Source organism: Cetorhinus maximus, chromosome 15, assembly GCF_964194155.1.
Source record: "Cetorhinus maximus chromosome 15, sCetMax3.hap1.1, whole genome shotgun sequence".
In the NCBI taxonomy this organism is placed as follows: Eukaryota; Metazoa; Chordata; class Chondrichthyes; order Lamniformes; family Cetorhinidae; genus Cetorhinus; species Cetorhinus maximus.
The window spans coordinates 11,036,426-11,057,909 of record NC_135893.1 but is presented as its reverse complement, the minus strand read 5'-3'; the positions used below and the strand labels follow the sequence as shown (position 1 = coordinate 11,057,909).

At 45.1% G+C, this 21,484-nt stretch overlaps 1 protein-coding gene across 3 annotated transcripts in view; it reads right to left on the bottom strand.

Moving 5' to 3' along the window:
* LOC144690403 (putative pleckstrin homology domain-containing family N member 1) overlaps positions 1–21,484 on the bottom strand; it is a 46,948-nt gene that overhangs the window by 22,384 nt on the left and 3,080 nt on the right. Inside the window, exons 2-5 of one of the 3 annotated variants that reach the window (XM_078557876.1) lie at positions 15,794–15,872; positions 13,953–14,009; positions 7,019–7,165; positions 4,902–4,988 (exon numbers count right to left, since the gene is read on the bottom strand). In XM_078557876.1, coding sequence (XP_078414002.1) covers positions 4,902–4,988; positions 7,019–7,165; positions 13,953–14,009; positions 15,794–15,872 — 370 coding nt within the window. The remainder of the gene's footprint in view (positions 1–4,901; positions 4,989–7,018; positions 7,166–13,952; positions 14,010–15,793; positions 15,873–21,484) is intronic. The other 2 variants (XM_078557878.1, XM_078557877.1) reach the window with 2 other exon arrangements.

Sequence of the window (21,484 nt, the reverse complement as noted above, 5' to 3'; positions counted from 1 at the left end):
TCTCACGCCGTATCATCCCAAACCCACTGCATTAATTATGCTGTCCTGGGAAACAGGCTGTTTCGATAGCGGGCAGACTCTCATCGGCCTGCCATGCCATCACCTCGCCACTTCATCATGCCGAGCACCACATTTAAAGTGCAGCCACGCGCACACCTCTCTGTGTTTCCAGCCCAGGACTGCTGCACAGAAGACAAGATGGCCCTGAAAGGCAAAAAGACTGCAGCCCCCTGGTTTAGTGATGCATCTCTCGAGCGCCTTTTGAACGTCGTGATGTCCTCTACCCCCGCTCTGGCTGCAGGACAGGCAGCAGTATCACCAATCCAGCATGGGAGATGGAGGCAGCGGTGGTCAGTGCCAATGCCCTGCAAAAGAGGACAGCCACCCAGTGCCACCATAGGATGAATGGTCTCATCCGTTCCACCAGGGTAATTCACTCTTCTTATCACTCTCAACTCACACTCACAAACCCATCACATATCCACAGGGATCTCACACTTCAAGGGACAACACTCAGAGGGAGAGGACAGCCTCTGAGATTACTGAGTGGATGACCCAGGGGTGTCCAGCTGCTGCTCCTCCTCCCTTCGGGTGCCCAGGGGCCCCGGCCTGGCTCTCTGAAGAAAAAGAGCACCTGGTGGGACATTGAGGTATCTCACATACACCCTCACATCTCCAACAGGCTCATATCCTCTCGGGTCCTCATCCCATCCATGGCTCCGCTCACCACACAAACATTTCATGTAGTGCCATGCCTCCTGCTCACACTCTCTCCATCTGTTTTCATGCAGGAGAAGCCTGTTCACATCAGCAGAAAGAGGTCCCAGATTGGGGATGGGGTGGCCCACATTAAGCCCCTCACTCACTTTGAGGGGCATGCCATGTGCTGACTGGTGAGGACATGGTCTGTGCCTGCGGTGATGGGTGAGGTTGGCGGTGAATACCCTAGTGATCTCATCCCTCTCAATGCAAGTATGAGTGCATTTTCTCTTGCTTTTGACTCTGCTGCTATGCACTAATTATCTCTACTTTGGTTCACAGGGAGCACTGCCAAGCGATCGACGCCCTCAGCCAGCCAGTCCCTCAGCTCCATCCAGGTCCTCACCTCCAGCCAAGAGGACACCTCCTCCATTGAAGAGCTGGAAATAAGCAGCCTGGAAGACCCGTCACAGCACTTACCCACACCCTGCACCAGCGTAGAGACACACACCTCGGCGGGACCTAGATTTAGAGCAGGCTTGGGTTCACAACCTGGTGGTCATGCACAGACATGTGTCCACAGCAGGAGGAGGCAGGTTCAACCGAGCTCCCCGGCACTCGGAGGACTGCTGGGGAAGAAGCATCTGTGAGATCCAAGTCGGATGACGAATCTCCGGATTTGGCCTTCCAACTCATCCTGGAGAGGCAGCAGAAGGTGGGGGAACATCATGCAGAGCTGTTGGAAGCCTTCAACCAAGTGGCTCGCGAGTCAGAGGAGTGCATCTGCCTGCTCTCTGATGAAGCAATGCCCACATGTGCACGTATACAGCTCTCCATGGGATGGATGGCGGACGCCATGGAGACCCCAGTCCAGCAGAACACAGAGATGTGTGCAGACCTGCACTCCATCGCGGGAGCCATGGGTGAGTTCCTGCAGTGGCAACACGAGAGGGAAACGGGGCACCCCAATGTCCCACCAGGTGCTCCTTCTCAAGCAGTCAGGCCAGGGGCCCCAGGCACCCGAGGGGAGGAGGAGCAGCAGCTGGACACTTAGTAATCTCAGAGGCTGTCCTCTCCCTCTGAGTCCCCTTTGCCTGTGATGTGCTCAACTCATCCTCTGTCACTGCAGAGGGAGCAGCTGGCCAATGAGTGATTCTGGAGGGGGAAGTGTGTGTGTGTGTGTGTGTGGCAGGGCCTTTTGGAGCCTCATCCAAGCGCTCTCCCACGCACGAGGATCCTACCCATATCACACTCACCTCAATGTCCTGAGCATTTTCAATGCTGTCTGCTGGGGTTCGCTTTCAGTTGTCCATCTGAGCTGACCTGCATCTCCGCCCACCCACTGATCACACTCCCATGCAAAACCTGATTTTGCCCACCCTCTTATTTCACTTTCAATTTAGACAGCATGATGGTGATACAGTATTTCATTCACTTCCCCATCCTTTTCCCTCCCCTAGTCACCCATTTCCTTTCCCCCATCACAGTTAACCCCACTGGAATCACCTTCCACCTCCCCTCTGTGACATACCAGCCACAACCCTTTTCTTTCAGGGATGTCCAGGTGAACGTCCACGTTCCCTTCCTTCCTGAAAATCCCACCACCATCCACATTCACCTCCCCGACATCCTCCTTCCCACTCCCAGGGTCTGTGTCTGCCTCCGAGTCCCCACCAACCACCCTCGCTGTCCCTTCTACTGATACCATCAAACCCTCACCCTCCCACCCTCAGTCATACTCACCATTCCCTCATGCCATGCCCACCCCCAGTTCGCTTCCCAGGAGGCACTCATCAGACATGAGACGTCCTTTGCACGTTCACCAGGACATCCTGTTCCTCTGGACCCCTTTCCCTGCTGGAATTCCGTCCCCTGCTCCCGACTGCTTCCTCCAGCCTTACTCCTTCCCACTTCCCGACTCCTTCCTCCACCCTTACTCCCTCCCCTCTCTGCATTCCTTACTTCCCCCAGACTTCCTCCCTTCTACGCACTCCTTCTGCCCTCCTACACCTTCTACCCCACTTACACCTGCCTCCCAGTTGCCGTCTTCTCCCCGATACCCTCTCCTTCCCCCGTACTCCCTCCCCCACAATCTCTCCCCGACACCTTCACCCCTAACCTCACCCCCCAACACCTTCGTTCCCCCTTCTCTACCTCATCTCCCCAACACCTTTGTTACCCCCTGACAGCTTCGTTCTTCCACTCAACGCCTGTTTCTCTCGCAGTCGATCCTAGATCTTTCTTTCCTACCCCCCCCCCGGTACATCTTCCTCTCCCAAACACAACTGGACTTTCCTCTCCACCCCCTCGACCATCATCCGTTGTGAGCAGACCCTCAAAGGTGACTTTCCATCTTCCGTGGGCTGCTTCATAGCAGAGCCATGTCCATGAGAATCTATCCAGCTTTCCGTGGACGTTCCTCCAGTGTGCCATTGCTGTCGGGCTCCAGCATCTTCTGCTCCTCAGGTGTCTGCGATGTGAGCAAGGCCCAGGCGGTAAGTCCCGACTTCTGCACGTCACACTTGTCAAGATGAGTTTTCCCGCCAACGTGGGTGGACGATCCAGCAGTGGGGGGATGAGTCCGGCGGGCTGGCCTTATAATGATATGCAGATGTATTACAATGAGGTTCCCGACATCCGATGGCGGGGAACGCGGCCCACCATCGACGGGCTGAGCGGATGATCGCAAACTGGTTTCATGACGCGTGAAACCAATTTTTGGCCTTCTCACAATACTGTCCGCACACGCCACCAAACACACCCGACGCCAGCAGGCACAGAAAATTCTGCCCGCTGTCCCTTGCACACATGTTGCTTACACTTGCATTCATTACACAGTTTCCTTACACATGCACATCCCTTACTCAGCCCCTGGTGCACAAGACTATTATACAGCCATCTCTTACATCTGTCTCCCATACGCTCATGTCCCTTTACAGTGGTGTCCTTCACACCCAGATTCCTCATACATAATACATTAAAGTGGAGAATATTTTCCCCCTTGGTCCCAAACTCTGCCAGAGATCTTTAGGGGAGCCATATTTCAGGCAATGATCCCACTCCCCAGGTAGAAATGCCCTTCCAGCAGGACTGGAGATTCAGGAAGCCATCCCGCCTTCACTGTCAGGGGTTTGTGAAGCCAGTGCAGGTGCATTGCAGGGCTCAGTGGGTAGTATGTCTGCCTCTGAGCCAGAGTTCCAGTCCAGGACCTGAACCCAGGAATCAAAGCTGACACCCCAGTGCAGTATTGAGGATGCGCCGCACGGTCTTTTGGAGAGATGTTAAATAGACGTTACATCTCAGGTGGGTGTAAAAGGTACTGTTTTGAAGGGGAGCAGGGGCATTAACCTTGGTGTCTTGGCCAATATTTATCCCTGAATCAACATCACAAAAACAGGTTCTCTGGTCATTACTGCACATTTATGGGAATTTAACCACTACAGGGGGGTTTCCTGGATAGGTCTTGCTTATCCTTTGAGTGGCTGGCTCAGTGGACCATTGGCTGCGGAAGCTAATGTTACTGCACTAGTAATCCAGAGGCCTGGTCTAATCCTCTGGACTTTAGATCCCACCAAACTGAGGTAATTTACATTCAATTCATTAATAAATCTGAAATAAAATGCATGCCTCATTAATAATGATCATGAAGCCATCCTGCTGTGCGTAAAATGGCAGCTGTGCTTCCTAGATTTCAACAGTGACTCCACTGCATGGGATCTTGTGAAAGGCAAATGAAAATCTTTATTTCGATATTCTCAGCCTCGTCCCTGCCTAGAGATATCAAACATGCTGTTTGTGGTCTCAGAAGTTCTAGGTTGGGATACAGCTGGACAGTGTCTGGGCAATTTAGGCAGCAAGGGAAGTTGATTTACCCCCCTTTCCCCCAACACCACACTACCCCCCAACACCACCCCACCCCAATATCCCCCTCCCCAACACCACCCACCCGCTGCCACACCCCCATCCCACCCAACAGCGCTGACTCTCCTCAGCAGGTCAATGTAAAGGAGCAAAAAAGCTGGAAATTTGGGTCATGCTGTTGGGTCTAAGGGGGTGAAATTGGTCCTTAGCAAAAACAATAGCATAACAGCAGCCCGTTTCATACTCTGCCCATTGAAGTCAACGGAAAAGTCTAGTGAGGGAGTTAACAGCCCATTGTTCTGTAATCTGATTTAGAATGAAGACAACACACAGATCTTTACCTGATAAATAAACTTGTTTTTCTTATCATCTACAGCCAAAATTAATAGATGTAAAGGAAAGAGGATGAGGTGCCTTTTACTCTCTTCCTGTGGAAATTACAAAGAGAGTGTGAGGTTATATTCTTCAATCATATTTTTTGATTAGCATTGTATTAGTAACTATTGTAAAAACCTACTCATGATGACTTAATTTCCTGGGGCGAGTTTAATACGTGTCTAGTGTGCAGCTGTAATTAACAGGGAGGCTACGCAGTGTCAGCTGCTCCCCTCATTGGTTTATGCCAATGATTCTTAATAGTAAGAATTTCTGACTAATCTCATCTCCAGCTAGTAAAATGTTCTACTTTAAACCTTCGCTACAGGGGGGTTTCCTGGATAGGTCTTGCCTATCCTTTGAGTGGCTGGCTTAGTGGACGCTAATGTTACTGCACAAGTAATCCAGAGGCCTGGTCTAATCCTCTGGAATTTAGATCCCAACATAGCAGCTGAGGTAATTTACATTCAATTGATTAATAAATCTGAAATAAAATGCATGTCTCATTAATAATGATCATGAAGCTACTGGGTCATGGTAAAAACCTATATAATTCAATAATGTCCTTCAGGGGAAGAAATCTGCCATCCTTACACCCAGTCCTGCCTACATGTGACTCCAGACCCACAACAACATGGCTGAATCTTAACTGCCCTCTGAAATGGCCAAGCTAGCCACTCAGTTGTATCAAACCACTACAGGAAAAAGCACTGTGGATGCACCTACACCACATGGACTGCAGTGACTCAGCACCACCTTCTCAAGAGCAAAGAGATGAGCAATAAATGCTGGCCTAGCCAGCGATGCTCACAACCAAAGAATTTTTTAAGAACTCTCTTTACTCAAGCCCCCGTCTCTGCTCTCTTCAAACCCCATCACTCTTCTTTCTCCATTCTTTTGCTCAACTTTCAGCACTTCCTGCTCATCTGCAGTTTGGAATTGCGTGCCTTGGGAGCGTGCCATTCTTCTAATCCTCCCTCTCCCGAAGGATGTTACTGAGATTGGCTGTAAGGCAGAGTGTGGGGGAACAATTCCACTGATAACCCACGGCCCAATCTGCAGCGCCACAATCTATTCATCCCCGGGTGTGTCACAGTCAAGGGCCTTTCCCAACATCCGTTGACCCAAGGTAAACAGCATGGGAGTAAGAAGACCCCCCTCCTGACCAACTTCAGCAGCCCTAAACACCACCTCAATCAACCCTTCCCTCCAGTTAATGCTGCACTCTCTCATCTCCCACCAATACCTGGCTCATCTTTTGCTGTCACTCAAACTGATGGATCTCACATGAGTTCCTGCTTCCAATGAGCAAAGGAATTCAGTTCCTTAAAGCAGCAGCAGTAAGCGACTTGTTAAGATTTAACTACACAGACTCTAATTAGTTTTGAAATTACAATTCAAGTGATGGGACACCTGCTCCTTTCAATATTTGTCAGCAATGGCTCAGTGGTAGCACACTAGCCTCTGAGTCACAAAGTTGATGAGTTCAAGCCCCACTCAAACTACTTGAGAACAAAATCTCAGTTGCCACTTTAGCCCAGTACTGAGGGAGTGCAGCATTGTCAGGGGTACTGTTGTTCACTTGAGATGTCAAGCTGGAGTCCCCACTGCCATCTCAGACAGATGTAAAAGTTCCCTTGGTACTAGTTTGTAGAAGAGCAGGGGAATTATCCTCAGTGTCTTGGCAATATTCATTCCTCAACAAACACCTAAAAAAGATTAGATGATCATTGTCAAATTGCCGTTAGTGGAACCTTGCTGCGTACAATTGCTTGCTGCATTCTACATGAGAACAGTGATTCTATGTATTTTTTACAAGTAAGTAATTGACTATAAAGCACTTTGGGCTGCCATGAGTTTGTGAAAAGTGCTATATAAATGCAGGCCTCATTTGGCAGATTTCAAACATTCCAGCTGAGGGCGCTGCTGAGCTTGCAACAGGCACTGTCCAAAAACTTTAAAATTATACATTTTCAGCAGGCATGGGAGAAAGAGGGGCCCCAGATTAAAGGAGCAAGGGGTCCAAAGAAGTAATCATTTAAATGTGTTTTAATTTGACATGGTAGCTTCGAAAATAAATTACCGCATTGTATTGCTCCTGAAGGACGACTGAGGAGGACCATACGATTTCACCAAGAGACCTGATGTCTTCTCCTTCCCATCCTATGATGGCCTCACTGTAGATTATCTCCTCCAGTTCTCTGCGAGACTTCCCCCAAAGCAACTCCGTCTACAAATATTTAAACACATAATGTGGTAAATAATTAAACATTGCATACCTTAACACTTCCAAATTAAAATGATGACCCTTGTGTTTAAAATGCCTCATAGCCTACCCCTGCCATTCCTCTGTAACCTCCCTGAGTCCTACAGCCACTGCACAGCCTTTCCCCAACTCTCTGTTCCTGTGATTCTGGCCATTTTTTCTTTGTCCCATCATGCCAGCTGTTCCTTCAGTCCCCGAAGCCCATGCTCTGGAATTCCCTCCCAAAACCACTCTGTTTTCCAACTTCCTTGCCTTCTTTAAGACCCTCCTCAAAACCCACTTCCTTGACCAAGCTTTTGTTTACCCCATTTAATATTTGCTTCTTTGGCTTGGTGTCCATTTAATGCTGAGCTCAATGACCTTAAAGCACCTTGCTATTAAAATACAAGTTGTTGTTGTACATTTACCCAGGGAGATGGTGGTGTAGTGGTAATGTACTCTGGGGGCCTAGGCTAAACTTCTGGGGACGCGGGTTCAAATCCCACCATGGTAGCTGGTGGAATTTAAATTCAGTTAATAAATCTGGAGTATAAAACTAATGTCAATAATGATGACAATGGCTATGTTGTAAAAAAAAACCCATCTGCCCTTAGGAAGGTAATCTACCATCCTTACCTGATCTGGCCTACATGTGACTCCAGACCCACAGCAATGTGGTTCCCTCTGCAATGGCTGAACAAACAACTTAGTTCAAGGGCAATTAGGGATGGGCAACAAATGTTGGCCTTGTCAGTGACACCCACATCCCACGAAAGAATAAAAATATAGTTTGAACACTGATTAAGAGCACCCCCCCCCACCAATGCCAATAATTCACAATAAGAAGCTGTTGTAAACAATAAGGTAAAAATTTTGCCCACACATCCATCGTTGGCTTACTGCAGTGTTCCAGTGAAGCCCAATGCAAGCTGGAGGAACAGCACCTCATCTTCTGATTAGGCACTTTACAGCCTTCTGGACTCAACACTGAGTTCAACAACTTCAGACCATAAACTCTCTCCTCCATCTTTGCCACTTTTTAAATCATATCTTTTTATTTTTATTTATTTATTCATTTTTCTTCTTCTTTTTGTTTTTTTAAAAATCTTTTTCTTGATCCTTTTTCCCCAAACCTCCCATCCTGCCCCCACGCCCCCCACCCCACAGGGTCATCTGTCACTTTTTTCTATGTTGTGTTTTCACACTTGTTCTGCTATTAACACATTCTACTATCTTACCTTTATGCCACTATCAGCACCTTCTTTAGTCTTTAATACTACCATTAACACTCCCTTTGTCCTGTGTTGATGACATCTTTGTCAATCTCTCCAGAGTTCCCACCTGTCCCTGATCTTCCATTTTGTGCCACCTGTTCCACTCCTCTTAAATCCATCACATTTCTACTTCTCTTTATCTCTAAAGAGTCATACAGATTCGAAATGTTAACTCTGTTTCTCTCCCCACAGATGCTGCCAGACCTGCTCAGTTGGTTTTCCAGTAATTTCTGTTGTAAACAATATTTTCTACATTATTTCAGGTTGCAGTGGAGTCACACTATAACTACAGCATTGCTGCAAGATGAAGATGCTTCACACCATTAAAGCTGTGGCGTCACATCAGCCTGAATTTAGTCAAGGCCCAGCATGACATGACATCAAACAACCTAAAGGGGGCAGTCTCATTCCACTTGAGAGTTCAGTATCAGCAAGAAGCCAAAACAGTACTGCACCAACTACAACTTGTATTTATATTGTGTCATTAACATAGTAAAATACCCCAAGGTTCTTCAATGGAGGACTATTGAACAAAATTTAACACTGAGCTCTTTAAGGAGATATTGGGGTAGATGACAAAAAGCTTAGCCAAAAGTGGGTTTAAAAAGCGTCTCAGAGGAGGAGAGAGTGGCAGAGAAGCAGTGAGGGTTAAGGAGGGAATTCCAGAACTTAGGGTCTAGGCAGCTGAAGGCATGGCTGCCAACGGTGGAGTGGTTAAAACTGGGGCTGCTTATAAGGCCAGAATTGGAGGAGCTCAGATATCTTATCATTAATTGTCACTAAATTGGCAATCACAATTAGAAAAGTCACAGGAATGACCCATGTGGAAAACAAAAATCCTGTTGCATTGATTCAGGACAAGGTATTGTTGAGCGCTAGAGTTGAGGTTAAGTAGGAAGAGCTTTACTCTGCATTCAGCTGTATACCTGCTCTGGGAGTTCTTGATATTGACTCTTGGTGCCCAAAATGGTGTCCACCCTAAGCTTCTCCTTATTGTGCACAGAATTGACTAAACAATAATGGATTAAAGATATTGGCCCCACTCTTTGTACCATGTCACTGAGCACTTGTACTAATCAGTAACAAGAACAACTTTTCTATTAGGCTAGCTGGGCCGTGCTCTTCCCCCTTAGTCCAGAGATTTGACACAACGTCCAGGCTGATTCTGTAGTGTTTCACTGTTGGAGGTGCTGTATTTCAGATGAGATGTTAAACTGATGCCCTCTCAAGTGAATGTGAAAGATCCAGTGGCACTAATTTGAAGAGCAGCAGGGGAGTTCTCCAGGGAGTTCTCCCGAGGATCCTGTTCAATGTTTATCCCTCAACCAACATTACTAAAAAAAACTAGGTGATCTGGTCATTATTACATTGCTGCTTGTGGGAGCTTGCTGTGCGCAAAGTGGCTGCCCTGTTTCCTACAACAGTGACTACACTTCAAAAGAAGTACTTAGTTGGCTGTAAATTGCTTTGGGACGTTCTGAGATTGTGAAAGGTGCTGTACAAATGCAAGTCTTTCTTGTGGTGTTTGGTGTGTCTTTGTGCTGTAGGGTTTTATCCAGCATTACCCTTGGCAGAATCCTTAAAGGCAGACTTTCCTGCTGCCCATTTTTAGGGATACTACAATTTAGACCTCGAAACTAAAATGGCAAGTTGCCTTATGAGATTAAGCATGGCCATGAACTGAACAGATGCCGTTAGGATTATGGTTGTGATTCCTTTTGTGATATTAGTGGAAAGGGCCATGGAGACTAGGATTACAGCAGCTATATCACACAAATCTGCAGAACATCTCATGCAAAGCTTATATATATTGTATATATATTAGTTCCTGGGATGTGAGTGTCGCTGGCAAGGCCAGCCTTTATTGCTCACCTCTAACTGTCCTTGAGAAGGTGGTGGTGAAGCCACCTTGAACTACTGCAGTCCCTGTGGGGTGGGTACACCATATTGTGGTTTGATATGATGAGCGACATCACAGTGCGGTGGGTCTGGAGTCACATGTCAGGTTTTCTCCCCTGAGAGAACATTAGTGAACCAGAAGGGAATATGGCAGTTTCATGATCAGACTAGGATTTTACCCCAGACTTATTAATTAATTGAATTTAAATTCCCCCAGCTGCTGTGCTGGTGGGATTTGAATTCATGTTGCCAGAGCATTAGTCTATCGCCTCTGGATTACCAGTCCAGTAATATTACCTCAATGCTACACTTCCCGCCTTCTCAATTCTGAAGGATTCATAATATCCGCTGCTGAGGGTGTATGGCAAGCTACTGGTAACTTCTATCACTGGCCACCAGGGGTTGCAGGAGAGCAACAAGGACCCAGACTTTCGATTCTCACTCCCCACACACAGGAAGCCACAATGAACTATGTGAGGAAAATGCCCCCAAAAGGGCCCAAAACCTGAAACTTTGTCTTTTTTTGAGATGGTGTTGTTTACGGAAAAACGTTGCTGCACATTAAGTGGCGTCCCATGATTCATTACGAGGAAACCATGAGATCAGTTCAAAATGCAAGCAGCTTTCAAATGTATATTGAAGGAACATCCTACAGCTGAACTCTAAACTCTGGAACATCCTACAGCAGGTACCAGACTCCTGACACTTGCGCTTAAACCACAACAACAACTTGCATTGATATAGTAGCTTTAACACAATAGAGTGTCCCAAGATGCTTCAGAGGATTGATTATCAATCAAAATTTGACACTGAGCCACGAGAGGAGATATTAAAACTGATGATCAGCAGTGCAGTCAGTGAAGCAGGGTTAAAGATGTGCTAAAGGAGGAGGCAGAGGTGGAGAGGTTTAGGGAGGGAATTCCAGAGTTTAGGGCCCAGGCAGCTGCAGGCATGGCCACCAATAGTGGAGGGGTTGGAATCGGGGATGCACAAGAGGCCCAAATTGGCGGATCATAGAAATTTTGCGGGGTTGATGGGCTGAAGGAAGTTAGAGAGATTGGGAGGGGCATGGATTCTGGGAACTCTTTTTTTTTGTCCTACTCCAATTTTTCACTTTTCCTTTCCTGAAGCCAATGGCTTCCTCTGGGCAACAGTTCCTGTCAGCACTCTGGTAAGAGCTAAACAATAAGCAGCCAGCAGGCTCTTTGTCCAAGGAGGGCATCACACTCAAATTAGATCCTGTCCTCATCCAACATCTCTATCCATACAATGGGATTGTGACAAAGAATGGGAACATTGGCTAATCTTCCCCCTTCTAAGCTGAGGGGGCACGAGACCTTGACTGCTGCTCTGGCGAAGATCAATTACTTCAGCTCAGACCTCACCATTTGGCCTATGACCCCATGGAACCATCACAAGAGGTTAGGATGCATATCATATTTGTTGCAAAGAGAAATTGTTTTGACCCTTATTTCTACTGCTGAAAACAATGACAGTGTAACAGGTGAACAATAGCCAGTGGTCCTCTATCATTAAAGAAGGAAAGGATGTGCATTTATATGGTGCCTGTCACAACCTAAGGCATTACAAAGTGCTTTACAGCCAATGAAGTACTTTTGAAGTGTAGTCACTGTAACGACAGCTAATTTGCACACAGCAAGCTTCCATAAACAAAACTATGATAATGGCCAGATCATCTGTTTTAGTGATGTTGATTGAGGGGTAAATATTGGTTAGAAAAGACGGTCCTGGTTCATTTTCGCCATTTGAGAGAGCAGGCAGAGCCTCAGTTTAACACCTCATCTGAAAGGCGACCCCTCTGAATCATAGAATAGAATCAAAGCACAGAAGGAGGCCATTCAAAGGAGGCCATCATGTCTGTACTGGTTCTCTGTAAGAGCAACTCAGACAATCCCACTCCCCTACCTTTTCCTCATAGCCCTGTAACTTTGTTCTCATCAGATAATTATCCAATTCCCTTTTCAAAGCCACAATTGATTCTGCCCCCACCACACTCTCAGGGAGTGCATTCCAGACCCTTAAAACTCATTGCATAAAAAAGATTTTCCTTATGTTGCCTCTGGTTCTTTTGCCAATTAAATCGGTGTTCTCTGGTTCTTGACCCTTCTGCCAATGGGAGCAGTTTCCCTCTATCTACTCTCTCCACCCTCAAGAATAGCGTTCATCTCTATCAAGTCTCCTCCTCACCTTCTCTTCAGAACAGCCCCAGCTTTGCCAATCTATCAACTGAACAGAAGGCTCCCAACCTCAGGACCATTCTAGCAAATCTTTTCTGCACCGTCTCCAATGCCTTTGCATCCTTTATGAAGTGTGATGCCCAAAATTGGACACAATATTTCAGCTGAGGATGACCTAATGTTTTATAAAGGTTCACCATAACTTTCTTGCTTTAGAACCATATGCCTCTATTAATAGAACCCAGGATCCCTTATGCCTTCTTATTCTCCTTCTCAAACAGCTTTGCCGCATTCAACAATTTGGGCCCATATACTCCCAGGTCCCTTTGCTCCTGCACCCCCTTTAGAATTGTATCATTTGTTTTATTCTGCCGTTCCTCATTCTTCCTATCAAAATGTATCTCTTCACACTTCTTTGTAATAAATTTCAGCTGCCACCTGTCCTCCCATTCCACCAGCCTGTCTATGTCCTCTTGAAGTCTATACCCTCCTTACAGTTAAAATGCTTCTAAGTTTTGTGTCATCTGAAATGCTGAAATTGTGCCTTGCACACCCATTAGAGTCTGGGTCATTAATATGGACTGCAGCAGTTCAAGGAGGCAGCTCACCACCACCTTCTCAAGGGCAATTAGGGATGGGCAATAGGTGCTGGCCCAGCCAGCGAAGCCCACATCCCATGATCGAATATATAAAAAAATAGATAAAAATAGCAGTGTTCCCAGCACCAAACCTTGGGGAACCTCACTACATACCTTCCTCTAGTCTGAAAAACAACCAATCATCACTACTCTCTGTTTCCTGTCACTCAGCCAACTTTGTACCCATGCTGCCACTTTCCCTTGTATTCAATGGCCTTCAACTTTGCTGACAAACCTGTTATTGGGCACTTTATCACTGGAATTAATGATCATTAAATTGAGTGCACAGTGACAGAATGCGGTGCAATATAACATGGTGACCCTCTGCATTCATGACTATTTTGTTAAGGTTCCAAACACTTTCTGCCTGCCTTGTGGGAAACGTTCCAGCTTTATTTTCTCCCAGTTTGGTTCTTGAGGTACTTTGCCAGGTAGAAACGTTTAAGCTGATGAACACTATAAAGGGGGATTACTTCCTTTGTCTTTCAAAGAACTAAGACATCAAAATTATTCTAGATCTGGTATTTGTCAAAATTGCTCTTTTTTCACTTCCAGACTGTCCTCCCCATAGAAGAAAGCCCTGTGCTATTGGAAAGTGCGATCTAACCTAGAACCTTCAAGCCTCATCACTGAGCTCAACTGAGTACCTGTCAGTTCAGAGTGGGACTTCAATTCGGCCGAAGGAGCTTCTAAGTTAGATTTGTAAGAGCATTCATGACAAGTGTTTCTGAAGTGAATCAACACATTTTTATGATCATCTTACCTCAGACAATTCTTCTAGACGGTCCCTTAATAAATGGTTATTTGCAGAAAATTGTTTCTGAAAGATAAATAGATTGGAAGGATAAACCAATTAAATGTTTTGAATAAAGAGCCATTTGTGCAGTTGATTTAACTAGGTGTGTGTCATGTGTGTGAAATAACGTTTATGGACAGGTCCATGCCTGTACAGGTACCTCAGTGCAATATTCTGAGGTTGAAAAACACACAAATCTAATACAATTCAATACTAACGTTAACAAAGTGGTTTTATAAAATCTATCACTGCTGGTTGCAGCAACCTACTCTGTAACATGATTTCATTGATGCCATGGGGTTCATCACTCAGTTTATCCCCAGCATTCTTCTAATGGTGGACTCCTTATTGGGGATGGGACTTAACCCATGACCTGCTGACTCAAAGGCAAGAATGCAACCAATTGAACCAAGCTGACATCAATGGCAATGCTTGCCTAAAATGTGTATTAGGTCTTCTGAAGGAAAGGATGCCCAAGCCAATTAATTGCTTTCTTGACGAGCAGTGACTGTTGATACAGCAGCCAATTTTCACATAGTATGATACCACAAACAGCACATGGACCAGGATTTTCCGTTGGTCGGGCGGGTTCGGCGGGTGGGCCCAGGAGAGGTTGGGAAGCCGACCGCCGCCCACAATCGGGCGATTAACGACCAGTCAGCGTGAAAAGCTTAGCGTTGCTGGGGTGGGAGGAGCACGAGCACGGAAATGTGCGCATGCATGGGGGTGCGCGCATTAAAAGCTCCCTGAGGCACAGAGCTGCCTCGGGGAGCTGAAGAATTTTGAAAATAAAAAATAAAGAAGTTAAAAATGTTAATAACGTGTCCCCTCATGTGACTCTGTCATGTGACTGTGTCGCAAGAGCAGAGACATGTTAGAAATTAATTTGAAAAATGTTTATTTTTTTTAATCACTGATCGAAGCCTCATCCCGCTCTTGGATGAAGTTTTGCAAAAAATCCAAAGGCTGCTTGGCCTTTTCGCCTGCCAGCCAACCGTAAGGTTGGATGGGCAGCAAAAAATTTCATTTACTTAGATCTTTAATGGCCTTAATAGGCCAGTTAATTGTTGGCAGGCGCGCTGCTGACTCCCACGCACGCCCGCCAACCGAAATGTCGCGAGTGCAAGATGACATCGGGACGCTTGCCCGATGTCATCGCGCATCATTTTACGCTCGTTCTGGTCAGGCGTGTACCCGCCGGACGAGTGCAATATTCTGCCCATGAAATGAATGCCCAGTAAATCTTGTTTATGGCAGTGTTGCCTAAGGGAGGAATGACATCAAGGAAACTGGAGAACTCTCTGCTCTTCTTGGAATAGTCTTTTAGGATCTTTTACATCCACCTAAACCACACTAACAGACCTCAGTTTAAAGACTGATTCAAAAGATGGCACCTCTGACAATGCACTGTCTCTCAATTAAGTGTTAGAGGAGCTATGCACAGAAGTCCCTGCAGCTTAGTACCCCCAACCTCCTACCTGAGAGGAAAGAGAGCAGCAAATTGATGGTGATGTCCACAGCACAAAAATGTGAAAACTAGAGAAAAATATTGAGCTAAATTAAATACTGATTAGGTTATAGCACTCTGAACTTGCAATTGAATCAAAAGTCAAATGCACACATTCACACTTGTATTCCAAACGCAACATGGATAAAATAAAGTTTTTACTTGTAGCAGAATCTGTGCCTTGATTTAGACCCAGCTTCAGGTAGAACCTGTGCTGCCCTTTCTCATACAAAGAGATGGTAGGTAACATCACATATATGATCGCTTTAGAGCCAAAAGGTGAAATCTAACAAATGCTCACCTCCTCCAACCCTATCAACTTATCCAGCTCCTGAGGGGTGGCAACTTCCCCTCCACTCACCGGAGGTGCAGAGTGTCTCCTGGGAGGAAAGGAATCAAACAACTCAAAGTTCCACAATACATATTTTTCTTAAAAATAAGACAAAGACTCGTAGAAAAAATCCTCTGGAATTAAATCTGCTAATATATTGCCAAACTGGCATCAAATTTAGCTTGCATTTTCACACATCCTTTTTTTTCTGTTCACCATTAAAACAGGAATGCCTTCAAGGCAAAAAATGTTTTGCCAAGAACCCATGTATCATTTTTGTCAAAATGATATGACATACGATGGGCTGAATGGCCTCCTTCTGCATCATATGCAGAGCAGCGTGGACATAGCTGGCTCCAAATTGATTCAGGAGCTACTAATCATGTATCACTTTGGTGTCACCTTTCGTCGAAGTGACTTTGTTGGAAATTCAAGCGTTCTTTGCTAAATCGGAAAACACGGCCGGCAATATGTTTTCAAGTGTCTCTATGTTATTACCTGATCAGCTTTCTGAAAAGTGCTGTGTCTGGTGTGTCTCACAGCTTTGCATTGTTGTATCTTTGCATGGTTTTGTAAACAGTTTTTTGAAAAGACTGCCCCTTTAAGCACTTGACCAGCCAAAAGATGGTCTGTCTTTTTTTCTAGGCTGCAGATGGTGACACCACACGTCCCAGCCAGAAATGGAGATGATTGGCTAAAACCTCCGTCAATCATTCCTGGAAACCACTCTACTATAAATGACTGGGATTGATTTTACGGATAAATTATATTATGTAAATATCCTTCACTCCCTGCATTTCACTAGAAAAATAATCCTGCTTTTACCGGGAGATTCTCAGGACAGTTTCGCTCATGAGTTCTATTTGTTGTAGTTTGTAGAAAATTGTTAAGTAGACTCTGTTTGCTGGTTGCTATTTAAGTAGATTCTGTTTGCTGCAAATCCTGCCATAAATCCTAGCTAGCTTCCAGCTTATTGACTGGTGCAAAGGTATCAATGTTGGGTCTTTTTTCTTTAAACATTATCAATGTTGCTGTCATCTTGTGTCTGAAAAGGAATGTGAACATCCTTGAGGTGCTGACCAGGGAATGATGAATTTCAAGGAAGATCTGAAACTTTCTGATTTACTACCAGTATGTACTATATAAAGTGTATTCAAACTGGTTTGTGCTTTAAGATTTGAGTGTAGCAATGGGGATTCCCTCAGTGATTGAATTAGTGATTCTAGTATGTATTTCAATGATGTAGAGCAGGAAAGTCACAGCTTTGATCACTGGTGGTCTCAAATGGGGAGGGAGGGAAGCAGTGGGGGTGGGGTACAATTTGCCTCACAGAAGGAAGGAGAAAGACTAACCACTGTTCATGCTCCCGATCACAATTCAGCCATATCTGCTGTTGAGTGAGTGTGTAAGTGGATTCTGAGTGAGGGCAGATATGAGGGTCAGTTTTGATGCTTATCACAGCCAAATAGCCTGAAAACACAGCCTGGACTCACACAAGGCAAGAGGTGGTCAATAGAATTGCACCCAAAAACAAAAAGGTGTTTGCAGGAGAGGTAGGACAAAAGTTACACGAGACCCAGAATAGGATATTGAGGATAAGAGGTGGCCAATTATTCATTACAAGGCAACAATTCCCAACAGTTGCGATAGTGTCAAGACAATCATCATTTATTAACTTCATCAGACCCCCCAGGGTAGCGTTCCTATCTTAGTCCTGCTAGAAAAACTACTGCAGCAGCAGCTGCTGTAAAGCTAATTCCATGCCCTGTGCTTCCAGCGCTTTATGAAATTGGGACTACTGCTGGTGCAACAACCTGTGCCATGGATTTGACCAGGTAGATTCAGGCCCCCCTGATTATTTGAGTTTCAAATCTCAACCAATCCACTGGCCACCACCTCCCTGCAGAAAGGGGGAAGATTCTCAACAGCAGAATCAATTTGTGCACTTTCCACAAACTGGTTATAGAGACTTGAGTGCAGTTGTACAAAATTTTTCTTCAGCTAGGCATGGTGTGCTAAGGAATAAAAGAAAATAAAGAAAGAAATCAAGGAACAGCAAGAAGGAAAGGAAGTACCTTTCTTTAACGTACATAATACATTATTGCATCCTCATGATGTGCTCTTTAAATCCAATGAATTACAATTGTTATGCAAATGCAACAATATATATTTATAAAGCACTTTAACAGAGTAGGGTGCTTCACAGGAGTGTTATCAAACAAAACTTGACACCGAGCCTCATAAAGTGATATTAGGACAGGTGAACAAAAGCTTGATCAAAGAGTTGGTTTTCAAGGAGCATCTTAAAGGATGAGGGAAAGGTATAGAGTGTTATGGAGAGAATTCCAGAGTTTAGGATCTAGGTAGCTGAAAGTAGGGCCGCCAATTGTGAAGTGATGGAAACTAGAGATGCACAAGGGGGAGGGGTGGGGGAGGGCGCAGTGATCTGATGGTTGCAGGGCTGGAGGATGTTACATTGATAGAGAGGGTGAGGCCATGGAGAAATTCCAATACTAGGATGAGAATTTGAATGTGATATGTCAGAAAGGGAGCAAATGTGGGTGATCGAGCACAGGGGTGATTTGGAAAGTGTGGTAGGTAATCTGTACTCAGATTGGTCTCTTAAACAAGAAATGAGATGAAGTTCCTGTCCACTATTTGTTAATAAAAACAGCTGATCACATTTCTTATCGACTGCACAGGCCAGGAAGTGGTCACTGTTGTTACTTAGCCAAATGTGGCAAGCAGTTAGATCACACAGACAAGAAGATAGTCCGTGATCTGGTAGTTTGGTTTTAGCACATTTGTAACTCATTCAAATTTTTGCTTATTGTGTGGTAAAAGGAAATAAAATGCAGAAAGGTGTTTAATTGATACCCAAATACAGAAATACAAAGTGGATGTATCAGTACTTAATTGAGATGGGTGAGGCTAACATTTCAGGTGAGACCCTTCAATACAACTGAACTCAAAGTATCTGTTTAAGCTCCCGAGTATCTCTTTAGAAAATGAGTTTGCACACTTGTAATTTTTGCCTGTTGCTCAGCTCCACCCTCTCCCTGCTCTAAGTTTTTGTTAGTCATATAAACAGGTTCGCCTATCGTACCAGTTCTACACCCAAAACCTCAACTGTCTTCTTTTTCATGTGAGCCTACACATGTGCTCTCCTTCTCTACTGGGGACCTGAAACAATGAAAGTCATTCTCAGTATTTCTGTCTTCCCACATTTGCCTGCTTTCAAAACACAAGTTTATTATCTAGTCATTTGTTCTCAAGTGACCCGCTTCTGCTCCTTGACATTAGTGCCTCTCGGGGATATGGACTTCAGACCTTCACCTCTTTAAAAAAAACTAAGATTACCATCCCTGTCCCCCACCCCACCTCCTGTGGTAAAACCGCTGGTTTGGATTTTCTGAGGCCTCCTAGATTCTGGCACCATTTCCAGGGCTTCCTGTAAGGGAGCAAGGCCAGGTTTTATTAGTTGTGGTGGGCACCAGGAATGCCAGAGTGTTCTTGGTATCTGTTTGTGCTCAGGCAGTTAGGGCTGAGGGTTGGGGTGGGGGGAATGGTGGTGGTTGGGGGAAAGGAAGGGTTGCAAATTTAAAGGATCACCAGCACAATCAATCAGTGCGGGAGATTTAAAAACTTCCTTTCCTTCTGCCAGCCACTGTTGGCTTTGGGAGGCACTGCAATCACTTCCCTCCTATCCATCTGAAGCAGCTGCCCACTGGCAGTGAGGTACCAATGAAGACACATCATCCGCTTGCAAGTGAGCCTGACCCTGAAAGATAGGCAAGGGGTAGGCGCTTACCAGGAAGATTCTAAAGCAAAAACCCGGATCACCAGTTCAGAGATTTTCCCATCGGATTGGAAAATTCCATCCTCTGACGCTCGCTGGGGTGCATTGACAGAGTTGCTGTGTAACTCTGACATTTTCCTCAAGTAGAAATTCTCCCTTTTGGAGTGAGTAGGCAATACAGGCATCAAAGTCAATTCTAATCCTAATCCTATTCTTATATCCACAAAACATGCAGTTTCTTGAAGGGGCCATTAAACAGCAACCAGGAATTGGAACCCTGACTAATTTTCTTCACTCCCTTGACAGCCCTGGGAGAATCAAAGCCATTGACGCACCCAAATTACTAGTCCGGTTGAGGTCAGTTGGCTTGGCATTCACCAGGGGTCAAATATGGCACTTTCTAGCTCTGCATGTCTCAGTACTTGACAAGATGGTACATTTAAACCAATGGGGAATCCTGCTATGCAATATGCACCAGACCAAAACATCAGAGATTATAATCATTGAATCATGTCTACCCCTTGTTTGAAATTTATTTCCACATTTACATACAAACATATGAACAAGGAGTAGGAGTAGGCCATTCAGCCCCTCGAGGCTGCTCTGCCATTTAATAAGATCATGGCTGATCTGAGAGTAACCTGAAATCTGCATCCCACCTACTGCTGATACCCTATCATCCCTTTGCTTACCAAGAATCTATCCACCTCTGCCTTAAAAATATTCAAAGACTCTGTTTCCACCACCTTTTCAGGAAGAGAATTCCAAAGACTTATGACTCTCTGAGAGAAAAATTTTGCCTCATCTCTGTTTTAAATGGGTGATCCCTTAATTTTAAACAGTGACCCCTAGTTCTAGATTCTTACACAAGAGGAAACATCCTCTCCACATCCATCCTGTCAAGCCCCTCAGTATCTTATATGTTTCAATCAAGTCGCGTCTTACTCTAAACTCCAGCGGATACAAGCCTAGTCTGTCTTACCTTTCCTCATTATACAACCCACCCATTCCATGTATTAGTTTGGTAAACCTTCTCTGAACTGCTTCTAACGCATTTACATCCTTCCTTAAATAAAGGTGACCAATACTGTACACAGCACTCCAAATGTGGTCTCACTAGTACCCTGTAGAACTGAAGCATAACCTCCCTACTTTTGTATTCAATTCCCCTCGCAATAAATGATAACATTCTATTAGCTTTCCTAATTACTTGCTGTACTTGCATACGAGCCTTTTGTGATTCATGCACTAGGATACCCAGATCCCTCTGCACCTCAGAGCTCTGCAGTCTCTCACCATGTAGATTATATGCTTCTCTCTTATTTTTCTTGCCAAAATGGACAATTTCACATTTTCCCACATCATACTCCATCTGCCAGAACTTTTCCCACTCACTTAACCTATCTATATCTGTTTGTAGCCTCCCTACGTCCTCTTCACAACTTACTTTCCTACCTATCTTTGTGTCATCAGCAAACTTGGCAATCATCGCTTCAATCCCTTCATCCAAGTCATTGATAAAAATTGTAAACAATTGAGGTGCCAGCACTGATCCCTGTAGCATGCCACTCGTTACATCTTGCCAACCTGAAAAAGACCCATTTATGCCTACTCTCTGCTTTCTGTTAGCCAGCCAATCTTCTATCCATACCAATATGTCACCCCTATACCATGAGCTTTTATTTTCTGCAACAACCTTTGATGTGGCACTTTATCAAATGCCTTCTGGAAATCTAAGTACAGTACATCCACCGGTTCCCCTTTATCCATAGCATATGTTACTTCCTCAAGGAACTTCAATAAATTGGTTAAACACGATTTCCCTTTCACAAAACCATGCTGACTCTGCCTGATGACCTTGA